Source organism: Sphaerodactylus townsendi, linkage group LG10 (assembly GCF_021028975.2).
Source record: "Sphaerodactylus townsendi isolate TG3544 linkage group LG10, MPM_Stown_v2.3, whole genome shotgun sequence".
NCBI lineage: Eukaryota > Metazoa > Chordata > Lepidosauria > Squamata > Sphaerodactylidae > Sphaerodactylus > Sphaerodactylus townsendi.
The window spans coordinates 22,787,478-22,808,472 of NC_059434.1; the positions used below are offsets into that span (position 1 = coordinate 22,787,478).

At 43.7% G+C, this 20,995-nt stretch overlaps 1 protein-coding gene across 1 annotated transcript in view; it reads left to right on the plus strand.

Moving 5' to 3' along the window:
• The first annotated feature begins 200 nt into the window (after positions 1-200).
• The window catches only part of SLAIN2 (SLAIN motif family member 2), a 37,868-nt gene continuing 17,073 nt past the window's right edge, over positions 201-20,995 (plus strand). The window contains 7 exon segments of the mRNA XM_048508879.1: positions 201-1,266; positions 7,813-7,961; positions 10,789-10,953; positions 11,998-12,159; positions 13,071-13,215; positions 13,217-13,428; positions 19,361-19,498. Of these exon segments, the coding sequence (XP_048364836.1) occupies positions 806-1,266; positions 7,813-7,961; positions 10,789-10,953; positions 11,998-12,159; positions 13,071-13,215; positions 13,217-13,428; positions 19,361-19,498 (1,432 nt within the window). The 5' untranslated portion in view covers positions 201-805.

Here is a 20,995-nt window from a genome sequence, read left to right on the forward strand (position 1 = left end):
GTCAGTAAATGGTTCTTTTGGCCAATATTTCGAGTCCTACAAAGGTCTTCCTACTAATAACTCAGTCCTTTGCATCCTAACTCCTTTTGAGTCTGAAGACACAGGAGGTGGATGGAACACGGGAGAAAGGCAGGACACACCTTCGGCCACACCCTCACCTCCACCAGGTATTCACCCCCCACTGCCCCCGCGCGGAAACAAGCCCGGTCGATGAGGTGCCTAAAAACATAACATTGAGGCTGCCACGGAAAGAGCCAGGTCCATTTCCCAAGCCGCAAAGACTGGAGAGGGGCGCTGTGTGCGCGCAGCTGCCATCAACGGCTGAAGCCACCAGGAGCCCTCACGGTCTGTGTGAAATCATCGCCCGCCTCCATTGTCGTGGCGCCACCTCACAGCCCCGGGCGAGACCGGCGCCTGCCCCCGGGGCTCCCCTCGCCGCTCGGGCTGAGGAGAAGCTCCCCACTCATCTAGGGAAGGACGAGAGAAGCCGGGAAGGAGCGGACATGGCGGCCCCCGCCGCCGCCGCCGCCGCCGCGCTGGAGCAGGCCGCGACCGGGCGGCGCGGCTGACTCGCCCGGGTCCAGCCCCTGAACGGGCGTCGTGGGAGCGGTGACAGAGAGCCGGAGCTGCGCTTCCCCGCCCGGCCATGTAGAGGGGGCCCGCCCGCTCCGGAGAGGCCCGCCCGCCCGCCCGCCTCAGCCGAAGGGGCGGGAAGGGAAGCGAGCGAAGGAGCGAGGAAGCGCCGCCCGATCGAGAGGGCCGCCGTGGGCTGAGAGCGGCGGCGGCGGCGGCGGCGGGTCCGGCCATGGAGGACATCAACTCCAACGTGAACGCCGACGCCGAAGTGCGGAAGCTGCAGGAGCTGGTGAAGAAGCTGGAGAAGCAGAACGAGCAGCTCCGCATCCGCAGCGCCGCCGGGGCGCCCGGCGGCAGCCCCAAGCGGCTCCTGGGCGGCGGCGGCGGCGGCGGAGGGTCCGGGGCTTGCACGCCGCCCCTGCCGCTCACGCCGGGAACCGCCGCCGCCGCCCCGCCGCTGTCATCGCCGCCGCCCTCGTCGTCCCCCGCCAGGAGCAGCCCGCTGCTTTTGGGGCTCGACCACGGCTGCCTCAGCCCCAGGGCCGGGCCCAGGCGGCCTCCGGCGAGCGAGGAGGACGGAGGCGAAGGGAGGTGGGGGGAAAACGCCGGCGGCCTCCTGGACGAAGTGGAGCCGCTGAGGCCCGACGAGCTGGAGCGGCTGGCCGGCTGCGAGGAGGACGAGACCGGCTGGTGAGGAGGGGGGCCGAAAAGGGCCGCGGAAAGGGGGTCGCCCCAAAGCCGGGCGGGGGCGGGGGCGGGGGCTGGCCTGCCAGTGATCTCGGCCTTCGGGAGTTGGGGAGGCGCCATCAATAACAAACGCCTTCCGCCGGAGAGATTGGGGTTCCCATAAGGAGTGATCCTTCTTCCTCCAGGGCCGGCGTGTGTGCTTATTTAGGGGTTCGCCTTCATCGGGGCAGATCCGCGCCTTCTACCTTCCCCTTCTCTGGGTAGAAGTGCTTGCTGGGATCTCCTTTTCTGGGGAAGTTGTGGGAAATGTACCCAAATCTCCCCCTGGGGGAAGGGAAGGGTTTATCGATGGAGAATCCCTTTGTCCTCTCCCCACTGATCACTTTTGTTGTAGCAATCCGGATTCACAGTGGCCGGGGAAGGAGACCCGTTCAGATTGGGCGGTGCTTTCTGAAGCATCCGGTTTTTTTCCCCCCTTAAATGTCATGAGATCTTGGGTGTGTTTGGAAAGCTTGTTGTGAGCAAAATGCTACATAGCTCACGTCTTGAGTGTTCAGATGTGCTTATTGGGGTGGTTTGATAACTCTAATGTGGTTTCGGCACTTTTCGGGGGGTGGGGGTGGGGGAGTTGAAATTGTGTGCTTCCTGGTGGTGTCCTTGGTACTTTGATTATTTATCCCAGCAATGAGTTTTATTGCTGCTCTCTCTAAGCCGGAACTACCTTGGTTTACAAACTTTCAGATATCTGACCCTTTTTCTCCTTGAAGTAACTGCTGAGCAAGTATTCTGTTATGATTTGAGTGATGGGCATGCATTTGAGGATTCAGAAAATGTCTGTTAGGGATCTTTAAGATATAATAATAAATTACATCAGTTTTCTGTAAGACTTCTTAACCCTCACACATAAAGAAATAGTGCGTATATTTCAGTGGTTCAGTGATTGTTACTGATGACTACAAATAGCATTAAAAATAAATATGTGAATGAAATCTTTATAGGTAGGCCATGCTGGTAGTGTGTGTTAGGATGGCTTTTAAATTTTGAACTGCAGTACAGATTTACCTGTTTACAGAACATTGTTGTGGTTATCGAGGGTGTGTGCATGAATAAAATTCATATGAGAGTTACTTTAAAATGCATATGAGAGTTGTTCCCCTCGTTTCCCCATTCCCTCTTGTGTGTGTGTTTTAAGGAGAATGCAACTTGTATGCATGTGACCCTTATAACTTGTTGGAGATACCCATGAATACCTGAATACAAATGTAAGTAGTGATTTTTAACAGCAGGAGACACAGTACAAGAAGTAATAGAAGAAGGCAAGTTAACTTCTTGAACAGAGTAAGGAATTGTATGGTTTAATCAGAAGGAGGGTAGTTTGAAAGACCAGCAAAAATATATATATGAAAATTTGGATCAAAACTACAATCCAAATTATGTAGCTCATGTATGTCCAATAACATCCACTTATTTAGCTGCTAAGGCAATAGAATTAATTGATCCATAGCTAAAAGGAATGAGGAATATCGCTAAATCAATGGATGTGAAAGGGACGTGAATATCTGGGGAGGCATAGGTGGTAGAAGTCCTTGCCTCTCACTGTCTAGCCTCCTTCTGTGTGAGCAGGCAGAAGCTTAAGGGTATAATCCTGTACAGAGAAACTCCAGTCAAACCCCATTTCAGTGCATTTCAGGCTGGAGTAACTCTCCATAAGAGCACTGCCAGTCTTTTGAGTGTGACTGTCAGACAACCGACTCTTATTCTTCCCCAACCCTACTCTGGTGAATCTTCCTTCCCCCTCACCATTCTGTTCCTCCCCTTCCACTTGACCTAGATTACCCCGGGCCCTGGATGAGGAGGGGGAACAGTCATATGAACTCTTGGTAGGGTTGGTCTCTGCTTCCTGGAGAGGCTTAATTGTTTTTAGTATTTCTAAATGGCTGTGATGATAATGCAAACCAAGAGCTTCCTGAGGTCTTTCAGATTTGCTTCAGTGATTATTGTTCAGCCTGTACTGAACCTGCAAGTGCATTTGGCCCAAATCCTGTATAAACTGTGTGGTTGGGTGGCCTGCCAATGACAAGCCTCTCTGTGTGAAATCCCTGTTGAGATACTTATTATGACATGTTTTGAAAGTCCCTGGTGTAGATTAGCTGCTCTCTACTACAAATACTTATAACTATTTTTGTATGCGTATAACATAGTCCAGTCTTCTTTGTGTAAGATAAAAGCATAGTTTTAGTGGATGGGTAAGTTTAAACAGCATTCATAAGTTCTTAAACTAATTTAAGAGCAGTGGAGTCTGCTTAAATGCAAATTGCATTTTGTTTATCTCAGCCTCATTCCTAAATAAAATGAAATAACTGTTCAAGCAAAAGCTGCCCTCTTAAAAATTGCATATTAATTTTAAAATTGTGTGGTCTTCTAATTAGACAAGTTTACTGTTTGGATATGGGAGTTACTGTCTTGTCCTGATCAGTAACCTGTAAGGTGACTCACTCAGCTAATTTAGGAGTTGTGAAATATATGAGGATAAGTTTAAACAACAATACTTGAATGCTCCATGATGGTTTTTGTGTGCCATGAACCAGGTAAAAAAAAAATATTTTAATGCCCTGCTAGATAGGCAGCCCAATTGTGTGTGGGGGTGGGGGGTGGGGGGAGGAAGATGAAGAAGGAGTTTGGATTTATACCCCCCTTTCTCTCCTGTAAGGAGACTCAAAGGGGCTTACAATCTCCTTGCCCTTCCCCCCACAACAAACACCCTGTGAGGTGGGTGGGGCTGAGAGAGCTCCAAAAAGTTGTGACTAGCTAAGGTCACCCATCTCGTGTGTGTCGGAGTGCACAGGCTAATCTGATTTCCCAGATAAGCTTCCACAGCTCAAGCAGCAGAGCAGGGAATCAAACCCAGTTCTCCAGATTAGTGTGCATCTGCTCCTACGCCACTGCTGCTCCTTTCATGGCAACACTTTCAGGACACTTTCATGGCAACTGGGAACAGCCGCCTACAATCGGAAGGGGAGGAAAAAATGTGAAAACTCCGCAGAAGCCCAAAACGCACCATTTGTTTCCAGTGGGTTGTTCATAGCTGAAGGGGGCATTCCTGAGCCAAAAGCCCTTAAGAAGCTCCGTTTCCAGAACATCCCCATCAGCACTGGTGCAGGCTCCTTTGGTGGAGGAGTGTTGGTGAAGAGCAGCTTCCACATTCAGGTTCTGGCAGAGTCATTTGGTGCCCCGCCACCAGCATTAGTGCTCCTCCCACTGGTGTATTTGCCCCTTGATTTAGTGTACGGGGCACTTTCCCCAGCGCCCTTTCATGCCACTTCCAGATTTTGGTTAAGAATACTATTTGCTTTCCACTTAAAACTACCTCTGTGTGTGGTTAGTAATGTTACATTATCAGAATTGGCTTTAGAGCTCAGAGCCTAGGGAATACACCCTATCAAGTTTCGTCACACACACTCACATGCTGGTAGGGGCTGATGGGAATTGTAGTTCCTGAACATCTGGAGAGCCGCAGGTTCCCTATCCCTGCTTTAGGGGAAACAAACCTGTATTTTAAAAAAAGAATCAAATTTCTAACTCTTGGGGCCGAAAGAGTAACTTGAAATTGAGCAGACAGTACCTGATGACATCTCACAAGCCAGCATGATTTCCAGTACTTCAAAAGAAGAATGTCAATGCTCTGCATAACATCTTAGTCTTCTGTAAGACTAAGAGGGACAGGCTAGGAATGTAATTTACACAGATCAAAGATACAGAGTTTCCTTGCCTTGACATTGCAGGTCTATTTAAAGTGTCTAAGAATGTAAAATGTCTAAGAATACAATTATATTTCTGAAAAGTTAATTTGAAGTGCAGCGTAATTACAAGAATTCTTCCTTTTCCTCACCCAACACAAGAGAAATGCATCTTACCATTGCATGCCTCTGAAGATGCCAACCATAGGTGCTGGCAAAATATTAGGAGCAAAAACTACTAGTCCATGGCCACACAGGCTGAAAAACCCACAACAGCCAGAATGGTTTCCAGTTGGCAAAGGGGTCAGACAAGGATGCATTTTATGTCCCTGTATGTTCAGTCTGTAAGCAGAACATATCATAAAGAAAGCTGGCTTAGATTTAGATAATAGTGGAGTGAGACTTGTTCTTGTTGCTTAGGCTCTCCTGCCATTTCTCTGTGTTCCTTTCTGCTGCTGGCTTCCTGGAGGTCCCTGCTCCATTTGTAAGGTCCAGGGCTGGGTCTGTCAGTTGTGGGGTGCTCCAGGGTCCCAGGGCGGGTCTTTGTGACAAGGAGAGGGTGGAACAGGGTGCTGGGAGGCAGCCCTGTCCCTGGACATATAACAATTAAAACAACAATAAAATACCATTAAAATAACCCCACACCAGAACAGCAGCTGTAGAGGGAGTTCCCAGGGAGGTTAGTCAAATGCCAGGGCAAATAGGAAGGTTATTGCCATGTGCCTAGGCACATGGTAAATCTCTGAGGGGAGACTGTTCCAGAGCCCGGGGGCAATCATGCCTGAAACCAAATTGACATGGGTCTAGAAAATCAGTTTCTTCCAAGTAAACCTGCAGCTGAGTCACCACCACTGTTTCCAGGACCTTGCCCTAAATTTGGGATGTTGGCTGTTAGGCAATAATTGCTCAACCTCGTAAGGTCCAAAGAGGGCCTCTTCAAAAGGGGTGGACTACCCCCTGGCACTATCCCCTCCTTCAAAGAGCCCTTTAGCACCTCCTGAACCCACTGGGCCAGCCCCATTCCCAGCTAGGTTTTATTAGCCAGGATGAACAAGGGTCCAGGGGACTAATAGTAGGCTGCATCCCTGCAAACAACTTGTCCATGTCTTTAGACATCAAAAACTGAAATTGATCCGATAAAACCAGACCAGACAAAATGATCACAGCAGATACCGGGGGCGGGGGGGCACCCAGGCTGCCATCCTTCAAGTAGAGGACAGTAAGCTGTTAACCACCCTGAATAACTCTGCTGGACGGCTACTTGCAGATGTAGTGTGGGCTGAGAAATACACCTTCTTTGCTGCTGCCACTTGGTAGGCCTGATAATGGGCTCTCATAAGTGTCCGGTCAGATCCGCAACACAATTTCTGCCTCCTGCGCTCAAGCCATCATCCCTCTTGTTTCATCTCTCTCAGATCCCCAGTATACTGTGGGGCCTGAAGGGCTCTGCCAGCAGAGTGAGGGCACTCAGGAACAATCATGTCAATGGCCCTCCTGATCTCACCATTCCAAAGCGAGACCAAGGTCTTAACAGGCCATGTCACTAGTGGCCATGTCACTAGGAAAATTTGCCAGAGCTCTCAAGAATCCTTGGGATTCCATCTTCCTCAAGGTCCGCCCACTCTGCAGTTGGGAGTGACCTCTGAAGATGCTGTGTGGAAGAATCCAGACAGTAGCTTTATGATGAGTAGTTTACCTCTTGTTTCTTTGTCCAGCAGTTTTCAGTCCAGCAAAGGGTAATGAAGCATATGTGGGGAAATCTCACACAGATGCTTCTATTTCATACTCTTAATTATGTGACAGCAACAGCATTACTGTTTCATAATTTTAACGTGGCACCCTACTTTGTTTTGGTTGCTCCAGAAAGGCTGAGTTTGCCTGGTTTGTGTTTATGTTTGGATCTGATGACAAAGATTAGTGAATTTTTTGAAAAAAAAAGAGTAGTCTAAACCTGCAATGCTTATCTACCCAGAGCTCAAAGGCAGGACTTTCATTTTGAAGTAAAAAGAATAACTTGTGTGAGGATATCTGACTTGGAAATCTCACTCTGTCAGCTTTTATATGGTTTATTTGGTTTAATCTTCATCAGTTTCAAGTAAAAAAAAAATCTGAGCTCCATTCATTTCAGCATTTGATCCATGAAGGGTTTAGTGCTACAATATTGGATGGTTTGGGATCTTGTTATGAACTCGTAGGTGGAGTTAAGATTTACAGTATGTGTAGTTATAGAATCTTTGGAACATGCTTTTGTGTGACTCAAGAATTTATGTTTGTGAATGGGTTTGTAAAACCTTATTTTTGAATACTGAAATTAACACTGGATCTGATTTTTTTCCAGAAGTACTACAACCATCAATTATAATATGCAGCAGTTCAGAGATACTCCTCTATTTCTTCAGATTGAAATTGTAGAGAGCTTCTTAGAATGTTGATTGGTCTGATCAGAATTCTTCTAATTAGCAAACGTTGATTTTTCAATGTTATGAACATAATCACTGAGACTCAAAATGTTTTGGGTATATTCAGATCCATTTGTATCTGGGCATTCCTCTGGAAATGGAAATTTCATGTTGTTATCTGCTCTGTGCCCGCAGTCTGAAATGTCATCTCTTGCTCATGTTTGAGCTATGACCTGGTTAAACATGCCCTTGTGTACTTTACAGTTAACTTGATTCAGCAAAGCACATTTTAAAAGTAGCAAGCTTAGCCTTTGAGCCTTTTTATGGGATTACAGAAAGCCATAATTTAAACTTATTAGGATATCAGAGCGTATGTACCTTTATTTAATATTGTATTCCTTTTTCTTCCATAGGTTATATACCTCACCAAAGAAAAAAGTGACCCCAGTTCAGAAATCAGTTAGTCCACTTGTTTGGTGTAGGCAGATACTGGATTACCCAACTCCAGATATCGAAAGTGCTAAAAAGTCATTGATCCATAGACTTGAACAAACAATGTCTGGTGAGTTTCTGCATCAGTGATTGTGTTTAAGTATACAGAGATGTGGAATCTGTTTTTAACAACCATGTTTTCTAAAACCTAGCCCAGGGCATTTTTAAGTCTAGTTGATGTTTATGGCAGTGGGATTCTTGAATTGCTTCTATTGAATTTCTTTCATCAAAATCAAAGCAATTGAAATGTTTAACTTTGGCTATATCATATTTGTTGCATCTAAATTCTAACACGCACTTGGGAATAGCAGTTATCTTGTGACTGCCTCATACATTACCATTTTCTGCTATGTGAATTTTTGTTTCAGGGAGCTTATATGTATGGTTCTGTAACATGTGATATTCAATGTCTGTGTGGGGTTTTTTTTCAGTTCCAGTTACTCAGATTAGGAAACTGCCCATTTAGGTTAATCTCCAAACACAAAATTGTATTGTGTTAAAGAAACCTCAGTTGTAACCCTTTTCTTTTAAAGAAAAGTGTATAACTACAATAGTAGAGGTAATGAATGAAATTTTGAGACAATTCATGAAATTTTGCTGCCCAGTAATAATTTAAATCCATAATTTTGAACTCAAAGAAGAAAATGTTGTTGACTTTGGATACTTCTTCACTTAATTCATTCCAACAATATTTTGGGTGTCCAACTCAAAGAAGGAATTGCCTGTGTCTATGCTTGACAGATGTAAATTCACAGTTCCTGCTTTACATTTATCCTGCCTCACGTTCTGTGAACGAAAACATGTAACTGGCCGGGGGAGGGGGGGTCCCACAAACAGGGAGCTGTGGTCTTGTGTTCTTAGTTCCTGCCTCATATTGCTTGTGTGAGTAGATCACTTCTCCTATTGAGCTGGAGGATATCTTGTGAGTAATTCCCACCATCCAATCAGGGAGGCAGGAAACAATACTTTCCCTTCCTATTAACCATAGGATTGTCCCTTCTTCCTAAATTCAAAAATCTCTGAATAGAAGCTAACTAACTCCCTTAAACATAATTTGTGCAACTTAACTGAACAAACTAACTCTCTTAAACATAATTTTAACAACTTAACTGAACAGTATACATACAAAGAGCGAGAGAGCATAATCAGGAAGGAATTAATAAGAATTGTCAGAGAAAAGCAGGTTGTCTAATAGGTAAGTTAAGGTAAGTGTAGTGAAAATTAAATAGGTTAAGATGGTGACATGGGAAGCCAAAATGTACTTCTTCTGCTCAGAGGAGAAGGACCTTTCATGGGTAAGTAATCTTTCTTCCTCTGAGCTGGAGGACATCTTGTGGGACCTCTCAGAATAGTGTCCCGCTGACGTGGGTGGATCATTGTCTCAAAAGGTTTCAACATCCTGTAAGATTCTTTGGCCACAGGCCATACTGTAGGTGTTAATTTTAGAATGTCTAATGAAGGTTGATATTGTGGACAACCTAATAGCCTTGTGAACTTCCTCCACTGATGCATTTTTGGTCAATGCTGCATTGGCCGACTGAGTGGGCTGCTATTCCAGGAGAGGTTTCAGTTTTCGGGCACAGTATGCCTCAATGATGCAAGATTTGAGACATCTGCTGATTGCTTAACAAGATACTGCTTACTAGGTTTGGTGGAGTGACAGATGTAAACATGGACTCAGTTTTCAGAAGGGTTAAGTTCTAAGAATGTACACTTTTAACCCCTTCTCACATCTGGGGGGGGGCGGGGGCACAGAAATTCCCTGAAATGTTTGGGATTTGGACAGACTGAGGGTAGACAGATTTCCTGTAGACAGTGGAATCTGGAATCAGCTCTGGATTGAAAGGCCGGATCCGATCTCAAGACAACCTTGTCTTTATGAAATCTGCATAAATTTGGGTTGATTGCTAAAACTGATAGTTCAGATACACAATATGCTGAGGTTACTGCAACCAGGAAGATTGTTTTCGTTCAGAGAAACTGAACGAATGGTGGCTTGGCAAGCATGCTTAGGACAGTGTTGAGCTTCCAGGTTGGAAGAAGATGAATCTGGGGCTTGTCCTTGACTTTAGCACCTTTTAAAAAAACCATGTGAGGATGTTTTGCCATCTGCCAACCATCTACTTGCTGAATAACTGAAGACAACGCAGCCACCTTTTTCCTTATCATCACGGAACGTAGTCTCAATTCCATGCTGTTTTGCAAAAAACTCAGAATAGATGATGTACTTAGGTTTAAGGGATATAGGTTCTTTCTTTCTCCTAGTCCAACACACAGCCTTCGAAGACTTGTTGTATGTGTGGTTTGTGGACTGTCTAGAATCTAGACCAGGGGTAGGGAACCTGCGGCTCTCCAGATGTTCAGGAACTACAATTCCCATCAGCCCCTACCAGCATTGCCATGCTGACAGAGGCTGATGGGAATTGTAGTTCCTGAACATCTGGAGAGCCGCAGGTTCCCTACCCCTGATCTAGACTCTAGATACAAAGATTGTCTGGGTGAGTTTTTTTGTAAGTCCTGAGTTTAAAAGGGATTTCCTTTCAATTTCCATTTGTCTGGGTCTGAGTGATAGATGGGATCCTTTTGCAGCATGGCCCAGTGTGGGGGAATTTCCAATGGCTGTCTGATTGGCACCTCTGCTTGAAGATCTGTTGAGTGAATTTGTTGCTTTTTAAACTCTGAATGCCTTAGCTTTTAGTACTCACAAAAAGCCATATAGAATCATAAAACAACAAAAATGCTTAATGTTTCACTGAGGTTTTGAACCTTAATTTGTCTGTAAAGAGTAGTCTTTTTTAAATGGGTGGAAAAATCATTTCCACTTGCGACTACATAGCATTTAAAGTAAACAGCTCGTTTCTAACTTCTTGCATACTGTTCTTGCCTTTTTTGTACAGCCCTCAAGAGACACAGTCTGTATAGTAATCCGTTCAGTGCTGTCAATTACGCAAACTCTTATAGTCCAAACACTGGCAGTCCTTACAACAGTAGCTACAACTCCCCTTCATCCACACCAGTGAAACCTCCTTTGATAAAACAGCTCATTCTTCCTGGAAACTCAGGTAAGGGCCTCTCTAAACATAATGGCCCCATTTTAAGTTTCAGGAGACCTCAATCAGCATTCTAACCATTTGTCTCATTAAACATGTCACGTTGGATGAAAGTTGCCTCCGTTTGACCACCTGATCATTGTGACAAGCTGCCGGGCTTCTCATCAGACTTAGGTTCCTTGATATGACTGAGTCTACCAGACACTAGTTGGTGCCACAGCCAGGTCAAAAAGGGCTGAATTGTGGGTTTCCCTGTGAGTGGCTCGCGGCTGTTGTAAAGAGCAAATTTTTCAGCTTCTTACATTATGTAGAGTGTTGGGCTATTTCCTGGGTTATTCCATTCAAAATATTCATGCCACGCATTCGATGTGGCAGAAAAAAAGCCTTAAAGTAACTGTGAGCTTTCTGCAAATGTGGGCATGTCCAAATTCATCATTGTCCAACCACATGGGTGCTTCTGCAGATAGCACAAAGTTGCTCAGTGTGATGGAATACGAGAGGATGGGGTGGGGAGATTTGGCCCTTACATATTCATTGTTTGTCCTGTTGGCACTTTAACTGGCGGGGATGGGGGGACATTCCAACGATGTAATTCCTCAGTGGGAAGGAATGTCGTGTGGGCCAGTGGAACTTGAACACACTTAGTTTATTCACAAGAATAGAGGGAGTCTTAGAAACCTGAACCAAAACCCAGTAATTTATGACTCTGTAAAAGCTGTTCAGTTTAAAATGTTTCCTAAGAACAAATTCACTGATCAAATGAGCAGTGCTGACACCAGTGGGTTTTGAAGGGTATTTGGGATTGCACTGCTAGTGTTTCAGCCTGCTTCCTTTTATTTCTTCAGACAGTTCTGTTTATCAGTCCTCAGCGAGGTTAATGTTATCTGTTGGACTGTAAATTTATCTGTGCTCAACCAAGGAAAAGTGTGAGGGTTGCGTGTCAGCTAGCTTGAAGTGCTTCTTGCACCACAGTTCACTTCCCCCGTCTATGTTAAATTTTTCATACAGGTAAGATGACTCCTGGATTCCTCCCTCATTTTTTTCCTTTTCGTTTAGGTCATTTCAAAAGTTCATCAGATAGAAATCCTCCACTGAGCCCACAATCCTCTATAGACAGTGAATTAAGTGCTTCAGAAATGGATGAAGACTCTGTTGGCTCAAATTACAAACTAAATGACTTAACAGATGTGCAGATATTAGCACGGATGCAAGAGGAAAGTAAGTAGTTTCACAGTAAAGAGTTGAGACATTTTTTTCAGGTTCCAGTCTTGATTTCTTTCGAAGAACTGATTCTTCTTGGTAAGCTATGGAAATTTAACTTGAAAAGTATCCGTGTTCTTAACAGAAAAGTGGCACATTTGATACTTGTAGACGCCTCAAATATTGTGTAAACAGAATTAAGCCTTTCAGTAACTCTAATTCCCGTGTTTTCTTTAATGTCCAGATCAGCATTGGGCATTAGGGTATCATTTAATCCCTGGTGTACTAATTTATGGCACTGCTTTGTCCTTTATACTCAGCAACTTGTAGTATGTGATAATATCCCAGTGTGCTCATTTGGAACTACAGCTCCAGCTGCCTTGCGAGAGAACTTTACAGAAGAGACTTGTACAGCACTCACATGGGCCTTAGTGCATGCAGTTCCTGGGCATTATAAGATAATATTATTTACCTCAACTTGAGGCTGCCTTTGGGTGAGGCATAGCCAAGCATCTTATAGGTTGATTGATGCCATGAGATGAGTGGCTTTGAAAGAGATGCGCTTCTAGGGATGTATTACATTATAACATGCCTTCTGTCCTTTCAACCTCAAAGGGAGAAAGGAAAGCTCTGGAGTTACATGTGAATTTCTTCCCTTTTGAATGTGGCTGAATGGGATGAGCATTTCTTCTAATCACAGGAATGAAGAACTATTAGTGTTCAGCCCCATTCTTCTTGTCTTCATGGCCAATTGGCCATGCCAGCAGGGACTGATGGGAATTGTAGTCCATGAATGTCTGAAGCTCCAGAATTGGACACCTTTGGTGGAGAGTATCAAATGTGATCATATGTGCAGACATGTTCTGTTCACTTACATTAGCTGTATATTTAAACCGAACCAAACATTGGACGTTTCTGCTTTTTGCCAGGTCTCCGGCAAGAATATGCAGCTACTGCTTCTCGACGTAGTTCTGGTTCTTCGTGCAGTTCTATCAGGAGAGGCACATTTAGCGATCAAGAACTCGATGCCCAGAGCTTAGGAATGGCAGAGGCGGGCTGCCATCACGCAGTGCTTGACTGTCAATCGATTCTCTCCATCACCACGCAACTCACCACGGCCTTCCCCAAAGCAGTCTCCGAGGAATTCTCCCAGGTCTCGTTCACCCGCTAGAGGAATCGAGTATAATCGGGTGTCTCCCCAGCCAATGATTAGCCGCTTGCAACAGCCTCGCCTTTCTCTTCAAGGTCATCCTGCTGATATACAGACTAGTAATGTCAAAAATGAAGGTAAAGGGCTTTGTCTCAAATGTTGTGCACAAAGCATTGAAGTGATGATGATGGTGGCTCCCAGCAAGCAGGCTGCTCAGTAGGTAGTATTTAAAACCAGCTGCCTGGTGTGGCGTTACTGCTGAATTGTTGAGAAAGGTTCAAGGAAAAACAAAAGCAAGTGTCTTGACCATTCGTTTCACTAGGCTAGCCGGAAATCAATAAGCTGAGTAAGTAATATGAACCTTACTGGGTTTCAGAGAAATGTAGACCGTCATCATTCTGGGCTGGCATAATTTTAAATTTGTGCTAGTGCAGAAAAGTCCCTCTGAAAGGCAGGATATCCAGACAAGAGTTTCAGGGCTATGAAAATGGATATTTGCTTCAGGGCAGTTAGTGCTCCTGTTCATAAGTTTTGTCCACTTAGTGTTTCAGTGGGAACAAAACTAGCAATGTCAACTGTTGCTGTGCTGAGGTGGTGCCTACTAAAAATGTGCTATGTGATTACTTGGAAAAGTAAAAGAAAAATATCCAAACTGCTTAGCTATTATAGTTGGGTTGATTATCATCTTCTAAAACACAGGTGTCAAACTCGCGGTCCTCCAGATGTTGTGGACTACAGTTCCCATCATCCCCTGCCAGCAGCATGCTGGCAGGGGATGATGGGAACTGTAGTCCATAACATCTGGAAGGCTGCGAGTTTGACACCCATGTTCTAAAACATACATGCAGGAGAGGTCCTTTTAGATATTTTGTTGGCTTGCAACGTTCGCAGATTTAACAAATTGTTTTTATTTGTAAAAAACAGAAAGCTAGTCAGATATGCTATAGGCATGACAGCTTCAGTACTCTTTATTTAGTTGTGTGACTTTTCTTTGGCAGTAACTCAATATCTTTAAAGGCAAGCCAATGTAATGTATAGTGAGTGGCAGAGCTGTATTTTAAGGTAAAAACCTCAGTCTTTCGTTCCCTCTGAGAAACATTACTGAAGATTTGAATTATAAACTGCCCTCAGTAAATTTCAGCCTCTTTTAAAATGGGGAAATGTAGAGGTTATTTAAATATACTTGAAGAAGAAACACTGACTGATGAACTCTTTTTAATAAGATTATCTCTAAAATGTTACTGTAGCTTCCTAAATAAGGTTCTCAAATAGATTTCTCCAAGGAAAGAGCAGTAGTAATGTTTGTGTTAGTTAGAACTAGTTGGGTGATTCCAAAAATGGAAGCTCATTAACAACAAAGCGGAATATTTTTTGTGACAACATTTTAATTTACTGGATATTACAGTTTTATATGGTGTTTAATGAAGTCCATAAGACTAGCATTTGCTTTGTGTCCATTGAAGTTGGCTGTATACCCGTTGTGGAGGATTCAAAATTAACAGTGCAATCTAGCTTGTGGGGGTGATGGGGAGCACTGTGGCGGCCAGAGGAGGCCTGGGAAAGGCAGCACTGAAGAACCTCCAGAGGTGTTTCAAGTGGTGCAGAAGGGAGGGAATTGCTCCATAGGAAATATAGGCTCGTACGTCTGTAGGTCCAGGGGTCCAGGGGAAAGTGTTGCCTGGCTGGAAATGTCCTCCATCTGCCCCCATCCGGCAACCAAGCGGACACCACTGCTGCTGTGTGTGAGCCCCAACTTCCAGGTATCACCACCATGGAGCTGAGGGGGAGCTGGCCGCCAGCACCTTTGCTGGCAGGGGTAGCCCTTACACTGGTGGTGGGGGCAGAGGCATTGGCATTCAGCCTCCCCCCTTCAACTGGATTGAGCTGCTGGACAGGGAGATTGCCCAAACATTATTTGGCACTGTTGTTTTTCTGTTGTTGTTGTTGGATGTCCCTTCTTGGCTCTTCACCTGCTTTACATATCTTGAGGCATGTCTGCAGATACCTTGCATTGCTAACTCTGCCTTGTGGAAGGGATGGGGGGAACAGATCAGACCAATGTGTTGTTGAGGAAGGGCGGCTGAAGAGTGGCTGTAAGTGCTTCCATTCACTTGACTCTTTAAAGCATTCATGTTCCTGTTCACTCCCATTCCTTGTTCCTAATGCTTTTCCTGACTTCTGTACATCCTGCGCACCAAAAGATCGCACCAAACTCTGCATGTTCCTAAAGGATCATTTGGGCAGGGGGCGGCCTTGGGAGTGTTGAGACCTTGTGAAGGCAGATTCAGTAGCCTTTTTCTTTCCCGCCCTTGTGCTCATATAAGCTACTGATTAGCTGTTCATAATTTTTGTAATAGATCAGGTGCATAGCATATACCTTTTCACAGCCATGATGGTATGACAGAACTGTTTTTCGTAATACATGCTTTTTTTTTGTTTTCTTTCTGCACTCTAGCTAAGGTTTTATATCTTTTCTAGAGCTTCAAAAACCATAGTTTTCCTAAGAAGTAAAACTGGCTGTTTTCTGAATACAGCCTCAGCATTGGGATCTGTCAGCCTAGAATGGAAAGACTTCATAGCAGAGACATATCTAGGGAAAATGTAGCCCGGTGCAAAATCTGAGATTTATGCATTCCCCCCACCCCCCACGTATGGGCAGCCGTCCTCCCCCACCACGACCAAACAACCACGAGGAAGAAGGAGGTGTGGGCAGGGAGCCAATTCACCCCCCCCCCAGGACTAAATGGCTGCAGCCCGGGGACATTTGAACTCACGCCCCTGCTTCATAGTAACAGACACCTCTCTTGTAGAAGTCCAACAGAAAAGGTTTTATAGACATCTCAGGGAAGGGTGTCTTTATTTATGGACTGTGCTTGCTCTTTTCATGGATCTTGTGGACTCATTTATAGGAGCTATCAATTAACCATTTCCAGACTTTAGAGAAGATCAGGAAAGGGACAAGAGTTCATGTTCTGAAAAAACCATGTCACAGACATCCCTGGGAGGCTAATCATACTAGGATCTAGGAAGCCACCGAGCTGCCCAGCTAAGTGGCTTGCCAGACTTTAGTCTACTAGAACAGAGTGAGAATTCATTAATAGGATTGTTCTCCTACAGAATAAAAAAGAAGATCTGAAGGATTGCATCCTTTTTATTACAAAAAGCATGTTTTCATTATAAAAACCTGAAAAATAGGTGCCAGGCTTTAAGAAACAAGCATGCATAGAAAATACAGCAGATTCCTCAGTATTATTTGAAGCTCTCTGCCTTCCTCCAAAAAGTAGTCTTTTTTCAAGCAAAAGCTCAGTTGTTGTGGCTTCTGAACTGACAGAAACAAGTTCAAGCAACTTGGCCATTTTCACAAAAAGGCATCCTGGCCTGACACCCTACACAGATACATGCTTCTCAGAAATGCAGGCATAGTTCGCCAAGGTGAATCAAGCGGAAGTCTGACATGCTGTCAGAGTTCAACCTGTAAATCTTTTGATGCCCAGCAAGCCTGTATCTGTCAAAGCCATCAAAGGAGGTGGCCAATACACATCTTGCTTGCTGCATTTGAAGGCTCTCAACAGCTCTGTCATTGCAAAAGTAATAATGTGGCCAAAGAGCAAAGCTTTGTCACTATTCCATAAGTTTGGCTAACGTCGCTCTTGCTGTCTTGCATGCCATGATTAAGCAGCCAGTTAAAAAGGAAGAGAGGAAGTAGGGGAGACGTTGGTTGATGAGATGCTCAAGCTTGAGAATCCCCGAAGGTGACAAGGAAATTTGCTACCTTCTCACCTGACAGGTTGCTGCAGTATTGTTTAGCCCAGGGGTAGGGAACCTGCGGCTCTCCAGATGTTCAGGAACTACAATTCCCATCAGCCCCTACCAGCATGGCCAATTGGCCATGCTGACGAAGAGCTGATGGGGAATTATGGACCTGAACATCTGAAAACACATGAGTTCAATTGCTATCACTCATGGAATACCCAGCATGCAGCATGCTGGAGTAAGAGGTAGTTTCTGATCTGGGGAAGATGGGATCCACTGACCTGAGGCCAATTCCTTACCAGTCACAAAAACAGAATGGCTAGCAGTGGAAATAGTGGCTGATGCTTTTTGACCACAAAGGTGCCAATATTCTCTCCTTTGTGACAAGAGCCTGTTTCCCAGACACTTCTTTCATAAACAGCAGTGATTTTTTTTGACTCTGGGTCTTGTCCTCCTTCATGGTAATGGCATAATTGCATGGGGCGGGGGGGGGGGGGGGACCAGATGAGCCGATTATGCTTATGTGCATGCTTACTTAATTTTTTTTGTTCACCTTCTAAAGTAAAGTCCTAGCACATGTTCCTCACCGGGATGAACAGAGCTGTTTTCTTGCCCTTGCTTGCAGTCTTTCCCCTTCATTTCTCTTTTGCTAACCTCAAAAGCATGGAAATGCCAACAACCAACAAGAAATGTCTGCGAAGGACCAAACCAGACTGAGTGCAGCGTGTCTGTGATTGGATTTCCCAACAATTTAGTTTTAATTTAAAAGCAGGCAAAGATGATTTGGTGGGTGAATAGAATTGGAATAGGGGTACTGTAGAGGGTTTAAAAAAAAAGTCAATTCCTACGGTACTGTTTCCCCAGTTTATACTATGCACTCCCTGCCCCTCCACTCAGGTGCTATTAGCCCTGGCATGCAAAAAAGTATTTTTTTCCTCCAGAGGAACAAACAGCAGCTTCAGGGAAGAGTTAGATCAGGAAAATGTTGCATAAAGAGAGTTAAATTGTCCTTCTCTAGTATCGGTATCCCTCAATCCAGTTAGTGCACCCCCCCACCCCCCCGAGCTGCATCACATCTGGTTTGGTCCAAATTTAAACCACACAGTAAATGGACCACTGGTGTGTTGTAAAGCATGGAAAAATTTGTTCCACCTAATCTATTTGAAGAAAATAAATCCTCTTTAGCCTTAGAGCTACATCAGAAGCTGCCAAGGAAGCTCTCAGCTCCTTTACGACAAGCCTGTTGAAAGGGAGATTATCTGCTCTCGTATTCCTTAATTGGGACGACTGATTTGGCGGCAGCCACCTATCCTGGTCAAGCAAGATTCATCCACTGCTATTCTTGGTGCCAGTTGAACTGATGGAGGCTTGAGATGCTGTATTCCTCAGAAGGGTGTCTTTTTAACGTTAGACCCTCCTGCAGCCTCAAGATCAGGTCATGCAATTTGTCATTTAGTTGGTCAACAGAATTTGCTAATTAATCTCATACATGATTTAATACCCAGTTATTCCTTGGCATTTACCTGGTGTAATCAGCTTTCTAAGAATTGAATGTGGTAAATAAACCCACTGAAAAATCCCCTCTGTTGATTTGGATGTGATGTTCATTGGACTTTCCATGGCAAGAACACTTTTAAGTTTGTGCTAGATTGAATAGTTAATATATAATACCCTCCCTGATGCTAATTTGGCTAAGCAACTGCTGTGCTGTGTCTTGGAGGGGAATGCTAGTTAATTATGTCAGATTATATTAGGTTAAAAAATATTACATCCTACGTACCCTTTAGCTGATCAAAGTTCTTCATTTTTGAAAGTAGGAATGGCAGGCATTTCTGTCCCTGTTTCTCTGTATTATGCTCTCACTGGCTAACAGTCAGATTTCCATACCTTAAATCCCAACTCCCATGCCAGAAAGCAAAATTTCAGCATTATTTTTTCTGTCTCCTGCCAATTCATTAAGGCAACTTCCAATATTTGTTTTAAGTTAAATGACAGAAATAATCAGAATAAAGTTATTAAATAATCAAACCAGGAAATGACAAAACATAATCATAAACATAATACAGGAACAAAAATATCACATTTAAATGTTTAGTTAAATATAATTTTGGTAATGTGGTAATATTACCACAAGTCAGTAGCGACTTTAACGCACATACAGTACATTGCCGGGCAATCATTTTCATGCTGTACATGTTTGTAGGAAATTTGGGTTTTCTCAGGACGCTTGAACTTTGGATCACCAAGGTTGGTAAAATGGTTGAGACTTCTGCATCAGATGGTATGTTGTGGTGTTCTTATCTTTCCTCAATACAGAAAAACTAAGGCGTAGTCTTCCAAACCTGTCCAGGACATCTAACAACCACGTTGAGTCAGTGAAAAACAGTAGAAGTGACTCAAACTTTCAAGTGCCAAATGGAGGAATACCTCGGGTCCAAACTCAACCCTCAGCCAGTAAGTATCTTTACAGTGATGCTGTAAACACAGCTTCTGGAGGTTGGCTGCAAAACCGGTAGCTATGTGTTTACAGTTTCATGGTAAAGGAATTAGACATTTCATTCTAATGATGATCACTTGGCCAAATCTGATATGTCTTAAGCAAATGAGGTGTTTTCCAAGTGCAGCTCTTAATAATGAAGCATGTGTGGTGTTATTCCCAAGTAACTTCTCGTTATTGGTATTATTCCTTATAGTCTGGTTTTCTACATGGAAACCATCACTCCATAAGAACTGGATTTTAAGCATATGACTTGGTCTCATTTTTATGTAAATGACATCTGACTTTCATTATCAAACAATATCCCTAAGCAAGAACTCATACAGTATACTGAATAGCCTCCTGCTGTGTTTCAGTTTGCAGCAACACACTATTTCATTCCTTTATTTAAAAGAAAATATGTTGATGTAGAGATTTTCGCATTTCCATCTTACAAGTGCTTGATTTCAAGGTTGTGCACTCTCTGTTGAGTTAGGCTAATATAAATAGAAAGCCAGGATTTTATTAGCTGTAATCATTCCCTTCAACAGATGGAAGGTTGAAAATACTAATGTCAAACTTAAATTTAGCTACTTTGTATGTCAGTCAGACCAAAAGGTGAAATCCAGGTTTTAAAATAGTTGGGATTTCATGTTATTGTTTATGTTCAAGAAATGACTGGAGCAGCTCATTGTATAAAGGTATAAAATGTTATACTTTTATAACTGTAAGCTTCAATCACCGGAATGTGAGTTATGATTTCATTTCAATCTTTAGTCTCTGTGAGAAAGGTGAAATGAAGTAAATGTATTTTAAACGTGGTATTTTAATGTAGATCCCCCCCCCTCAAACAAATTTTAAATTACTGTATGTAATCCTTTGAGCTGAGCATAGTAACATGACAGTGGGATCAAAGGCAAATAGCAAGCCCTTGTTCAAACATGCTGCTTTGCTTAATAGCCAAATTGGTCCAGAATAAGGAGTTGTGCATAAGCTTGTACAGATACTCACTGTCAAAGAATCGGGCTATTCTTAAAGGGATTTGGTTTGAGGGGATGTTCCCAGAAATATCAGTCTGATTTTTTAGTTCCTTTTTCATAATTTCTTGTGTTAAAAAAGAGATACAAGTTTTGCCCGTGTCACATAAAAATGCCTGTATGTTTTAAGACTTAGTTTTTACTTTTGAAGGAACATACAAATGGAACAAATATGTCTTCTGGCAATTTTATGCACATATAAGCCTTAATTTTTCTTATGTTTGTGCCTTGGTTTTCTGGGTCTTGACTGGATTTTCTTCTGCAAACACTGCACACGTAGCTCTCTTTTTCATTCTTTCCTTATCTGCCGTTGTGCATGAGCTTAACTTGGCAAGGTTGCTTTTGTTTCTCCCTAGGACCAATTTTGCTTTACTTGTTAACACCTAATTTATACTTTAGGAAGCTGCAGTTATTAATATTAGTGACCAGAAGTGTATC